This window comes from Nannospalax galili, unplaced genomic scaffold, assembly GCF_000622305.1.
Source record: "Nannospalax galili isolate Female #2095 unplaced genomic scaffold, S.galili_v1.0 scaffold2886, whole genome shotgun sequence".
Taxonomy (NCBI): Eukaryota; Metazoa; Chordata; class Mammalia; order Rodentia; family Spalacidae; genus Nannospalax; species Nannospalax galili.
In genome coordinates, this window is record NW_008355281.1 from 163,475 (window position 1) to 176,861 (window position 13,387).

Consider the following 13,387-nt stretch of genomic DNA (forward strand, 5'->3'; position numbering starts at 1 on the left):
TCTAGGCATTATTTATCTTTCACATTATCTGACCCCTCCATCATGGTTTCCCCAATTAAGGTACCCCCATTTTCCCCGTTTCTCCCTTAATAATAGCCTTCTCCTATGGTCCTACCTCTCTTGAGCTCCTTCTTTCCCTTTATCCCCTAGGTTCCTTGTATACCCTTCCCTCCCCCCTCCCTTGAACTAATCTAATTTTTATCCATATCTCCCTTATTAATGCCTGTTTCCTACTGTTCTTTCAGGTTATTTCTTTTCCTTTACCTCCCTGGTTCCTTTCCATTATCCTGGTTCCTGAAGTTATGTCTGGATACATACTCACTTATTGGGATTTGTTTCTAGGATCCACATATGAGGGAGAATATACGTCGATTTTTTTCTGAGTCTGTGTTACTTCACACTTTCTAGTTCCATCCATTTAACCTGCAAATTTCATGATTTCATCTTTCTTTACTGCTGAGTAAAACTCCATCATATAAATGAACCACATTTTCATTAAGCACTCGTCAGTTGAGGGACACTTAGGTTGCTTCCATCTCTTAGCTATTGTGAAGAGAGCAGCAACAAACATGGATGTACAAGTGTCTCTGCAATAGGATGAGTTCTTTATGCCAAGGAGTGGTATAACTGGGTCAAATGGTAGGTTCACTGGTAGTTTGTTTTTTTTACTATATTTTTAATGCTTTGAAATTTATTTTATTTTATTTTTTAACCACATGATTAGAAGAAGTATTTCATTACAGCTTTAACATATTCAGCAACAATTTCCAGAACAAAGATACATTTCTTTCAAAAGTGGCTATAAAAATATTAGGTTCGCAGTTGAATTAATACAGTTATACAATATTGAGCTCAGTATAAACCCTGTAAGACATAAAATTGAGTGAGGTTTTAACCTTTCAAAAATCTATTTCATTTTTAAAATATACTGTTTCCTACATTTTTAATGCTACTAACACTTAGATGTTTGCACATGCGTCTCTAATCTCTATGTATCTGATTATTACTAGTCACAGTCGGTTACACTCAGATTTTTCCTGAGTATGGATAGAAAGTTATCAGGTAGATTTCACTGGTAATGTTTATCACCTCTACTATTTGTAGTTATTTTTTTTAAGAGTTCTCCACACTGCTTTCCATAGGGGTTGAACAAGTTTGCATCCCCACCAGCAGTGGATGAGTGTTCCCCTTTCCCTACATCCTCTCCAACATTTGGTATCATTTGTTCTCTTGATCTTAGCCAATCTGACTGGGGTAAGATGAAATCTTAAAGTGGTTTTAATTTGCATTTCCCTAATTACTAGTGATGATGAACATCCTTTAAGATGCTTCTTAGCCATCTTTACTTCTTTTGAGATCTCTCTGTTCAGCTCCTTAGCCCTTTTTTTTTTTTTTTTCGTTTTTTTGAAGCAGGGTCTCCCTGTAGCCCCAGCTGTCATGGAACTCACTATGTAGACCAGGCTGAACTTGAACTCACAGAGATCCGCCTGCCTCTGCCTCCCAAGTGCTAGAACTACAGGCATGCGCCATCACACCCGGCTCCTTAGCCCATCTTTTAATTGGGTTACTTCCTGTCTTGATTCTCTGTTTTTTGAGTTCGTTGTATATTCTGGATGTTAAACCTCTGATGATGGGAGTCAGGGCTGGTGGGCACACACATGGCTGCATGAGCTAACTGCAGGCAGGTACATTGTTGACTATGAGACTTAGGCTAACTATCCATGGGCACGTGGTTAACATATTGTCTACAGCTGCATAGGTCATGGTGAGGTCTATGCCTGTGTTGAGTAGACAGATCATTTGTTTATGACCCATTGGCTGCATTGGTCCCTAGTTGGGTACCCCTGGAGGAGGACATTAGGGTGGCTCTTGGAGAGAGGAAGAAGAGGGGTAGAGGCTCAAATACTTAGAAACTCAAAAGTGAAAAGCTGTGTGTTCATTAGTGGTGAAAGTGGAGAGAGTGTCTTTCTACTGTGCTATTGCCGGTTCCTCGGTTCCTCAAATGGTGTGATGCTCTACCACCGCAAACACAAGAGGGTCCTTGGCAATGAAACCTGAGGGGTTGTACAGTGACAAAGAGGGCTGGAGAGGTACCTAGCAAAGGCTGCTGGAGTCCTCTGCAGAGAGGCCCCTGGAGATCATGGTGGTGTCTCCACGCGGCTGAAATGGAGAACCCTTGCCCATCTAACTTGTTCTCAGCTGTTACCTGACAAATTCATTGTGCTGGTTTACTCCGTGATCTGGGTGGGATGAAGCTGAAGAGATTCATTTGGGAAATGCTCTGAAAGGCTGGGGGATTGAGTTGAGTTGTTCATGAGACTCTACTTTTTTCTGTGAGAGGAATTTGTGAACTAGGGAATTCCCTCTTTATGCTAAGCATTGCCAGCCTGGGGGACAGGATGGTGCAGGTAAACTGTTATTTCTATCCAATTTTTGAGTACGTATTCTCCATTTTTCCTTCATTGTATTGTTGTAATTTCTTCATTGGACTTCCAAGTTGTCTTAGACTGTTTTCACTTATGGAAAGCTTTATACTTGTTCTTATTGAGGAAACAAAGCCTGGCATCTCCTCTTTCTTCTTGCTGATATCACCCTACACTGTTTATGTTCTTAAATACTGCTGCCATTCATTTCTTCTAAAAATCATTGAGAGTGATTTAGTGGGAATGCCTAGGGCCAACTCTGGCTACAGTGTGACATGTTTTAAGCAATTCTTCATGTTTTAGGGTTCAATTTCTTTATTTGGCTAATGGAAGTAGGGATTCAGGCTCTACTTATCTCAGAGAGACTGGCCAAGTGCCAGAAGATGGGGCCTGTACAGCCCCATTTATGGAATGGATCCATAAATATCCAAGATGGTGGTAAAAATTTCACTTCACAGTTATATATTCATCATTTCATCCCAGATTCTATGGCTCATGACCAAACCTCATATCTCAAACACATGGGAAAATATGTAATGATCATGACATTACTGAGCACTCTTTCCATGGTGAGTACTTTGAAAACCTCCCCAACCACTGCCTCTCCTTGGAGCCTTGAAACCTCACAATGGGTTAGGAACTGATAGTGCCACACTTCACAGTGGAGGAGTCGAGATGCTTCACATGAAGGAGGTCGAGGCTGTATTTACAGGCAAGTCAGGGCCGCTCTACATCCAAGGTTTTCCATCCTTCCTGCTGCTCTTTTTCTTTCCCCAAGTAAAGAACGTGACAAATTGGGAGAACCAGGAGTATCTACCTAAGCTGTGGGATGAAGACCTTGGAGAACCTTGTTATTGAGGAGGGACCTGAAATTCAGCAGCACTTTCCATGATGTATATGTATGCAAGGAACTTCTTCAAGGAGCTGAGGAGGTCGTCAGAGAAGTGATGGATAAGGACCCACTGGGAAACTCATTAGAATGTGAGCTGCTTCTACATCTGCCCCAGGTCCTGCCTTCATTGCTGGGGGAACCGCTTTTGTAAACCTCCCTGTTGGGGGCCCACCCTCCCTGGGAGTGCCCACTCTCCTCTCCACCTTACGTTGTAAACTAAAGTTGGAGGCAGAGGCCTGGCAAAAGACCATTACTCACATTTAATGAGACAGCCAGGGAAATAAATTGACATATGCTAGTGAAATGGCTCATCAAGGTGAGTAATTATCTTCATGACTGGGGCAGTTTACCCTTAGATGAAAGAATTTGCATCTCATTTATCCCTAGGCTCTCGATCCCAAGAGCAAGGACAGGAGACCAAGTGGAGCTTGGCCACTGATCACAGATGTCGCCACGCATCTAGTCTTGTTATTTACCATGTACTTGTCATAGCCTAAATTCCAAGGTTTGTGTGGGAACAGACTGAACAACTGATCAGGGGAATAGAAACCTAGAGGAGGAAAACATGGCAGGTTTTGTTGCTGCTGTTGTTTTGTGTGGTGGGTGCAAGCCAGCTTTTTTAGGGCTTACAGAAGAAGTTATGAGGGAGTCGTTCTGAAAGGATCTACTAATAGAACTCACTTTCACTTTAGTCCTGAACTTTCACTGCAATTCAGTATTCCGAGCTGTTCTTTCCTGTGCACTGACTTCCTGCCATGTACAATTAGCATTTATTAATGTCTACATGTACATTTGTTTTTTGCATATCTTCTAGCCTTTTTATAAGGAAACTGGATCATTACTATTTGTTCTGTCATAACAAATATTTGGGCAAACCAACTGAGAAGCTACTTGAAGGTGAGGGTGAAGGTGTTTGCTTGGTTTCCGTCCTGTGGAATCTCTCTTGTTCATAAGATGCAGAAGATTATGTCCCAGAGCAAACATCTCTATGGTTTTAACATCATGATCCCTTCCTAAAGACTCAGGAGCAAATAGCAAGTGCCTGAGTCCTAGCCCTGCCCCCGACAGACATTGTGGCTATGAAGAAGAGCCTCATATCTAACTTGCTACCAAACTTTTGTTCCCAGAATGTTTTGCACATGACTCTCATTCTTCATGCCCTTTGAATTTTTTACTGTACTGTCTGATACACTCCATGCAGGCAGGCCTGAGTCTGGCTTGTGTTCCCTTCTATCTCCGTTCCAAGTCCAGCACCAAGCCTAGTCACAGTACTTCAGAGCTTGCAACTTTTCCATCTTTGTGTGCTATTTAAATGTTATTTGAAACAAAATAGGGGTAATATATGGACACCCACACAACTCACACTAATAATTAACAACACACTTGGCAGAGAGTACCATTTCATTATAATCAAGTTATAGTCAAAGTGGACTGAACTGATTGGACTCTCACTGTGTGTACACTATAATAAGATTCATGTAAATGGTGATGGGAAATATTCAAATGGTTTTATAGGACCATTTTCAGTTCAGTTCAGATTGGGTAGAAGGTTATATTAGAGTTGAAATTCTCAAAGGGGGAGTTGGCAAGAGTTTTAAAGATTCCTTAATAAAGCTATGATTTGGAAGATGGTTTAAAATTCCCAGTTATTTCTTAGCATGTCTTGGCCTGGAACCAGGAAGCAGGATGTTGTAATGCTGATGAGGAGATTACGCTACAACTGATCATATAGAAAAATGACCAAGATATGGCTAAGCTGATGGTGTTGCTCATACCTGGATAATAACTGAATTTTCTACCAGGAAACCATCTTTCTTTAGTATCCAGGTGTGTGAAACTGTGAGACTGCAGATTTCATTCTCTGAGATTCCTGAGGTTTCCTGGAAGTAGTTTAGGCCAAGGTTCTAATCATATAAGGGCCATTGCCTCAAGTGCAGACATGGGTCAACGTGGAACCTAGATCAAGGATCTGAAGGGAGGCACTACTGCCGAGTACAGTCGGGGTCCCCACTAGGTCTTCACAGCTGGGGCGGTGAATCTGCTTGCCTCCCCCACGTGGAGAATCTGCTTGCCTCCCCCACGTGGAGAATCTGCTTGCCTCCCCCACGTGGAGAATCTGCTTGCCTCGCCCCACGTGGAGAATCTGCTTGCCTCACCCCACGTGGAGAATCTGCTTGCCACCCCCACGTGGAGAATCTGCTTGCCTCCCCCACGTGGATCTTTTCAGGACACCCACCATTTCTGTCGATAGCAAAAGGCACATCCGTTGTGACGACTTCGTAATTGCAAATCTGGCTGTACTGGGGGGAGCAGTCCTCATCGATGGCTTCCACCTGCAGGATGCTGTCATAGATCTTGCCCTCTGTGACAATGGCCTTGTAGGCTGGCTCTTTGAAGGTAGGAGCAAACTCATTAACATCCTTCACCTGGATGTGGACCACAGCCCTGCAGCACATACCAGAAAACAGAAATGTTGGTAAAGAGGGAATCACACCGTCCTCCCATGGGTTGTGGAGTGTTGATTCAATCCTAGGCTGAATGTGTAAAGAGACCTCAAGCCTATCAGGGCAGGCTTGTTGCCTGAGTACTGTCTTCCCTCCCACTGGGACACATCTACCTACCCTGGGACCCATTTACCCACACTTTCCTTGATATTGAAAGAATCTGCCCTAGAGAATCCTCCCCATTTTTGTCGTTCCCTGCTTCCCACCTCAGGCTACATGGTCCCTCTCCATTTTCTCCCTTTTCCATATCCTTTCATCTATTCATCTTTTACTCTGTAAGATGCTTTCTTATTTGTGTTATGCTCTGAGCCAAACTCCATGAGAGAGAGAACAGAGGTGGTTCCCGGTGAGAAGTACCATGACAGGGAAACACAAGGCCTTGCAGAACGCAGAGGAAAGTTCGAACTGGATCTGCAGGGGGGGGGGGGGTGGATGAATTTAGAGAACACTCCCTAGAAGAAGTCATATCTGAACTCAGTTCTGAAGGTAGCCTAGGAGTTTCTTCCAGGGAAGAAGAGCAGGTACAATATTCCTGGGGTAGAATTTAGCCTATGCAAATGTTTATGGTAATTGGGGATCTGAGGAGCCACTGATTGGGGTTGGGGCCCCTGTGTGACACATGTAAACATATTTAAAGAACAGTCTGTAGGTGGAGTGAATGGAGATAGGTGGCCCAGGGCAGAGGGGAGTCAGGGAGCCACTCACTTGTGTGACTTCTTCCAGGCTGCCTCCTGGGGCCCCACACCACAGTCGTATGCCTGGATGATGAATGTGTACTCCTTCTGTAGCTCACAGTCGATGGGACTCTTGGCTCGAAGCCGGCCCTCCCCAGATGTCTTATTGAGCACCACAGCCTCAAAGGGCAGCTCCTGGCCATGGATCTTGAATGCACAGATTTCCCCTGCCGAAGAAGAGTGAGGATCAATGCTGAGAACCACCAGACTGAAGACGGTGCAACTACTGGGCCAGACTCAGGAACCCAAAACCCCTTCATAGTTCCTTACACAGAATCAGACTCCTCAACCAGACTTGTTGGCCTCTAGAGACCCAATCTGCACGCTCATTTAACGGGGGATAAAATGGAAGTGTTTTATGCATGGAAATGTCACCCTGCAGGTCCGCCCTGGTAGAAAAGAAAGGTGAGTCTTGGTGCTGGGGAGTGATTTTTTTTTTCCAGTTTCTCAGTCTTCGTGGCTCTCTGCCCAGACTGGGGTTAAGAAACTTTCTAAGAGTCAAAAGACAAATGACTATTGAGGGAAGGAATCAAAGGCCAAAGCTTTGAACAGTTTATTGTCCGGTGACAACATTCTCAAGCTTGAAAATATGTTGCACGGACCAGCAATGGCAGCATGATCAGTTTTCTAAAAATGCAGAGTCCTGGGCCTTGTCAGACCTGAGCCAGAAACTGGATGCTTCTCACTGAAATGTGAACAGCCTTGTTTTGTCTCCTTTACCCTGGTTTAACATCATACATTGCTGTACCCAAATTCCCTCCCCTCCCACAGCCTCCATTATGTCTCTCTAGCCAGCCTCTCCCTTCCCAAAGGGGCAGGGAACCACTCTGAATGGCAATTTTCTCTCTTGAAACAGTGGGAGTCTCTGTGAGTTCGATATTCCCCATGGAGCCTGAACAGCTAAAACTTCTTAAAGAACTGAACATGTTGTGAAATTAATGCATTTCGCCTCTTCAGCTGGGTTAATATTTATTATAACTCTTTCTCTGCATTAAAATGATAAGGCCATGAGAATCTCTTTTTTCCTCTATCTGTGGATATTTATTGCTTGAACTTTGACTCCAAGCAAGTTTTGTCCTAAATGCTTTGAAATGTGCTGACAATTTGAGACATGTTCTCCTATGGTATTGAGAGAGTTTACAGACTTGAAAGAATGATGCACACTTCTTCATAGGTCATTCATCGTATGGGGGTGGGGGCGTGCAAGCACTGTGAGATGGGCAGGAGAGTCCAGCTGCAGTCTACTGGGGCTTGGAGCCAAGAGGCCTAGATTCAAATTCCAGGTGTGCTATATACAAAGTAATAGGTTTAAGTCAAGTGATTGTGCATCTCTGGGATAGTACTCCCCTATGCCATCATTAAGATGCTCCAGGAAATGGTGTTGTGGAGAAGGATGTCTACGTTGAGATGCCTCACCCTTGGTCTGACATTGCTTCAGCTACACTGCCTGGACCAGGGAGAGGCAAGTGAAATGTATGGGATGTACCTAGAAGAACTTGCTCTCAGGGTAACCCAGGCACCTGCTTGCCACACCCTAGCACATGGTCCTGCCAAACTGTTTATAAGAGCTAATAATATGAGGCAAAGGGCAATGATTATAGGCCTGCTTTGGTCAATGACCTTTGTACCTCTATCTAGGGAAACTCATTTGACCTGTAAGGTAACTGTTTGATACAAGCTTATACAAGTCATTATGATTCTTTTGGTGTTGAGACAGGGTCCTGCCATTTAGCCTAGGCTGGCTTGGAACTCACTATGTAGCTCAGGCTGACCTTGACCTGGTGATCCTCCTATATCATCCTCCTAAGTACTAAGATTATGGGCCTGTTTGGCTCAAACTTATACAAATTAGAAAAATGAGAAGGAGAAGGTAAAGGGGGAGGAAGAGAGGAAGAAGATCACAGGGTAAAGGTGGATAGCAATCCCAGGAATGGCTCGTGTGTAAACCCATGTATGTTCCATTCCACCATTCCATCTCTGAAGAACAACATCAAGGCCCCCAAGAGTGCCTCTGGGAATGATTCATATTGATATGTCCCAAGTGTGGTTCAGGAGAGAAGTCCCCTCATTTTGCATATAGGAAGGGAATGCCCTGATCTCTTACTAGCAATGTTTTCTAAGATGTTCAATCAATACCAGCCTCACCTGTAGGCTTTTGCTTTCCTTATTATTTCTTCAACCTTCAGTTTCATTATGAACATTCTATTTTCAGTACCTCCCTTCCTGGCTATTTCTCAAATACAGATGTACAATAATGAAGAAAACAGACAAGCTGTGGAACACATTGTAAGGGGAGCACAGGTTCCCATTGGCTGTCGTTGCCCAAGGCTCGCTGGGCATCTCAGCACTGCCCATTCTGATGAGGCAGCTCTCTATCCTTCCGGGCAAAAGAATAGGTTTCATGTGATTCTTGAGTTGAATTTCTGCTTTGAGTCACTTAGGGTTGAGTAGATGAATCTCTAAAGCGCCTGCCTTGTGATTATCTCAACATCAACACTTCTATGAGAATGTTACCAGTGCAGTCAAACCTGTTCTGAGGCATTCTCTGGGTGCCTAACCACCACCATGATTGCAGGGCTAATCAGACCATTTCACTCTGAAGAGTCAAGTTAAACCTAAAATAGATGAGGGTAATTTTCTGCTGGAAGCATCTGATCACAACCAAAGTAGTTTTCAAGACTCAGTAATCCTTAAGAAGAAAAAAGGAGATGGGAGGGGAAGGACAAAAGAAACCCAAGGGGAGACAGGATAAGTAAATGTCAGGGTCACATGTTTTCATCTCACTTAGCTCAATGCAGTTCAGTGGAACTAGCGTTTTTGAGACCCAACTACTATGAAGCAACTCCCAAAGACTCATGCTTTGAAGGCCTGGTCCTATATACCACAATGTTTGGACATGGGGCCTTGCAAGGTGGTTGACTCGTGAGGGTGCTAACCTCATGAATGGATTACCAATCCCTAGATGAATTCATAAGTGAGTGGGCTATTGAAAGGTGGGATCTAGCTAAAAGAACCCAACCTGTAAAGGGTATAACTTATCCCTGCTTCACCCTCTCCCTGTCACTGTACCTGGCTGCCTGAGGTGGGCAGCTTTGCTCTATTAAAGGGTCCCACTATGTTCTCCGCCTCACCTCAGGCTCAAAGCATCTAGTCAGCACACTAGATAGAAACACAAAGGCAGATGACTTGTGTATCATAAAACATAGGATCACATGTTATCCAGCAGTCCTTAGCTACTAGAAAGAACTAACTACAAACAAGGTAAGTGTGAGGATCATTCCATTTCACTAGCTCAGACTGAAACAGGATTTGGTCCCTTTTGAACATAAGTTAGCATTCACATTCCCCGCCATAAACAAAACCAGCCCTAATCATGGCCACACACTAGTGCTTACAGCCCAGGGGAATAAGCAGTGAGTGGGATGGCTACAACCCTAGCTGAGGAGCAGTGAGCATGACACATACAGGGAGAAAGAGCTGCATAGTGCCAGGAGAGTTCTGATCAGGAAGACTGTGCAGGGCAGGCTTGCCTAAGGATCGGAAGGCTGTGCTGAGATGGCAGGAGCAGAAAGAGGCGACACCCAGGCCACTGGAAGGAAACCTTGTTTCAGGCAGAAGGAACAACATGCCTTAGGGACCTTCAGCAGAAGGAACACAATGAGTCCAACACTACAGGGTCCAGTGTGGCAGGAGTGGAAGCTGCAAGGGTACGGCCAGCTTCTTGAGCATATGACCTAAGAGCCACACCAGGCCTTGTGGTCAGAAGGGCCCTGAGCTCCAGTTAAATAGGGACTTGAGTTTGAATTCCCAGCACCCATATAAAACTCAGGGCATAGCTATGTATACCAATAACCCCAGAATTGAGGGACAGAGACAGGCAGATAGATCCTGAGGGCCCACTGGCCAGCCAGCCAGCCTAGCCAAAACCTTAAGCTTTCTGTTCAGTTCAGTTCAGTGACAGACCCTGTCTCAAGGCTACAGGGCAGAGAGTGGTTGAGGAAAACACCCAATCTAGTGCTCTGGCTTCCACATGCTTGTTTATACACTGGTGCACAGGGTGCATGAGACTACATACCCATGTGCATGCATGACACACACATACATCACACACACAAACTGGCACTCCTTAATAGACACATGGTCAATTTCAGGCAACAGATTTAATTATTTTATACTTAGAACTATATCAAATAGAAAAATTTTAAATACCACTAATTAAAAGAAAGAAATGTATAGAAGAAAGACCTGGAGTGGAGTTCCAGGAAGAAGGATATTTAAACTTCAGTTCTCTTTACCAGTGCATGATACACTGGGCCTTGTTGATACAAAGTTTGTTATTACTAATAAAGTTCTTCCCTGGGAGGATAATGCACTTGAAAGTAGAAAAAAATCAGAAAGAATGGTCTCCAGATAAAAATATCACTAACAATCTATTCTAAAATGAAATGGAGATCTTTTTTAAAGGTTAAAAACTCATCCAATTTTATGTCTTACAGGGCTCATACTGAGTTCAATAATATATAACTATATTAATTCAACTGTGAACCTAGAAACTTGCACCCACTTGTGAAAGAGATGTACTGTTGCTTTGGAGTGTGTTACTGAATATGTTAAAGCTGTAGTGAAAAGCTTCTAATCATGTAGTTATTAAAAATTTTAAAAAGTAAAAAAAAAAAAATCACTATCAAGATCTTGCTTTCCAACATGCTCTTTTGGGTGGGGTCTGGCGTGGCGGAAACTGTGAGCAGCATGCACATCAGGTTGGCAGTGAGGACAGGAGACCACTGGGCCTCTGGGGGCCATCTTCTACTCACTGTGGCTGACGGTGGATGGACTTAGCTGCATTGTGAATTCCCTAGAGGGCCAGAACAGAGGGAACTTATGTAGTGCCTGAGTAGGACATGACAACTCCCACCTGTCAGGCCTCTGTGGTTCACAAGTACTTTTTTTCAGCAGTCAGGCACTACTCAGGCTCCAGAAGAAATTGGGGTCGGTGTCTCTTTGATTCTGGCAGAAGATTCTGCGGGAATTAACCTTAAATTGATTTTCAAAGAATATTTCAGTCCTACACTTGAACAATGAATTGTGTTGATTCCATTTTTCAGATGAGGAAGCTGAGCCTGGGAGAGATCAAGCGGCTCATCTAATGTCAGTTTGGCAATAAGGAGCAGAGCAGTGACTGAACTGAGACCCCCGAGCCTAGCAGCTTTTTGCTCTCCCATACTACTCATCACCGGGGCACTGTGATGCTCTAGTACAATGGTTCTCTATGAGCAGTCTATGAACCTCTGAGATTCCAAGGCCCTTCCTAGGGGGGTCACCAAGATCAAAATTATCATTCTATTAACACTGAGATGACATTTGACTTTTTCACTGTGTTGAGCTTTGTACTGATAATGTAAAAACAATAGCAAATAAAGATCTTAGGGGCTGAACAATATCTGACTGCATTCTTCACACACAACAGAAAATCAGCAATGTTGCTGAAGAGTGACTTCAGTAATATTGTGAATGGCATCCGTTTTGTTAGATTTATTCATCTCAACCCTTAAGTTCATGTTGTCTTCTTATTGTTGTTTTGAGACCGGGTCTCATGTTGCCACTAGCCTCAAACTTGTGATCCTCCTACCTCAGCTTTCTGAGTGCTGGCATTGCATTACAAACATGCACCAACACACAGCTGACTTCATGTCTACATGATAAAGTTGGAAGTGGGTTTAAACCCCTTGGAACAGCAGGCATGCAGGGATGTCTCTAGGAAAACCATGTGTGAGATAAGTTGTGAGCTAGGTCAGGAACTTTATTTATGGAGCATCACTTTTTCGCTTGAAAGAATGATGGACCTGCGAACTAAGTTTATTCACACTTGAGTGTGTGGCAATGTTCCTGAAGCAAGCTTACTGCTTCAAGGAAAAGAAAAGGCAATATTTGTTATCAGTGTTAAAATTTGAGCTTTCAGTTTTGGAAAACTTATGTCTGCTGTAGTGAGTTTAGCAATCTGCCAAGACTTGGGCAGTGATAACGAATGTGACCTTTTGATACTACATAAGGAAATATTTCAAATTTTGAAAGATCCTGCTCAACATTGAGCTAGTATCTAGCAAATGACCAGTGTACAATGTTACACAGTCACATGTGGGTAAAGGATCCAAAGGAAAATACACATCAATACACATCAGTGTGCATTGGGCTGACAATTGGGCTTCTCTAAATTCTCATTAGAACCCTAAACTTGGAAATAATCATATTAGAAGGCGAGGCCTTTGGGATTTGATTACTCCAGTTGTCTCACTGAATCTTGCTTAAGATTCTGGGGAAATGTGCGTAAACTGATCTTTAGAAGGCTTTGCCCTCATGAACGGGATTATTGCCCTCATAAGACAAGACAGGCTCCAGAGAACTCCTTTGCCACTTCTGTCAGTGAGGAGGTGCTGTTTATGAAGAGATGGTCCCTCAGCAGACATTGCATCTTTAAGCATTTTGATCTTAGACTTTCCAACCTTCAGAACTGTGAGAAATAAATTTCTGTTGTTTCTAAAATCTCGGTTTATGGTATTTCATTATCCCAGCCTGCATGGACTAAGACACAGCATATAAATGTATTAATTTAATTTTATATTCTTTATTACATTTATCTTTTAAGAAACTGCTAGAGTTCTGGTATATATGAAAAGAGTATCTACAACTATCAGAAAAGATAAACTTTTCCCCTATTCTAACTGTATAACTTCTCTTTCTGTGACATTTTCCTTACATATTTCAATCTTAAAAACTTATCTAAACACCTAGTAATGTACACGGAAGGCAGATCCAGATGTGAGGCTCTGACTGTCA

General features: G+C 43.3%; 1 protein-coding gene across 1 annotated transcript in view; it reads right to left on the minus strand.

Annotated features, from left to right (window-relative positions):
• Positions 1-13,387, minus strand: part of Clstn2 (calsyntenin 2) — a 646,127-nt gene that overhangs the window by 146,287 nt on the left and 486,453 nt on the right. The window contains exons 3-4 of the mRNA XM_029555749.1: positions 6,525-6,720; positions 5,552-5,760 (exon numbers count right to left, since the gene is read on the minus strand). Of these exons, the coding sequence (XP_029411609.1) occupies positions 5,552-5,760; positions 6,525-6,720 (405 nt within the window). The remainder of the gene's footprint in view (positions 1-5,551; positions 5,761-6,524; positions 6,721-13,387) is intronic.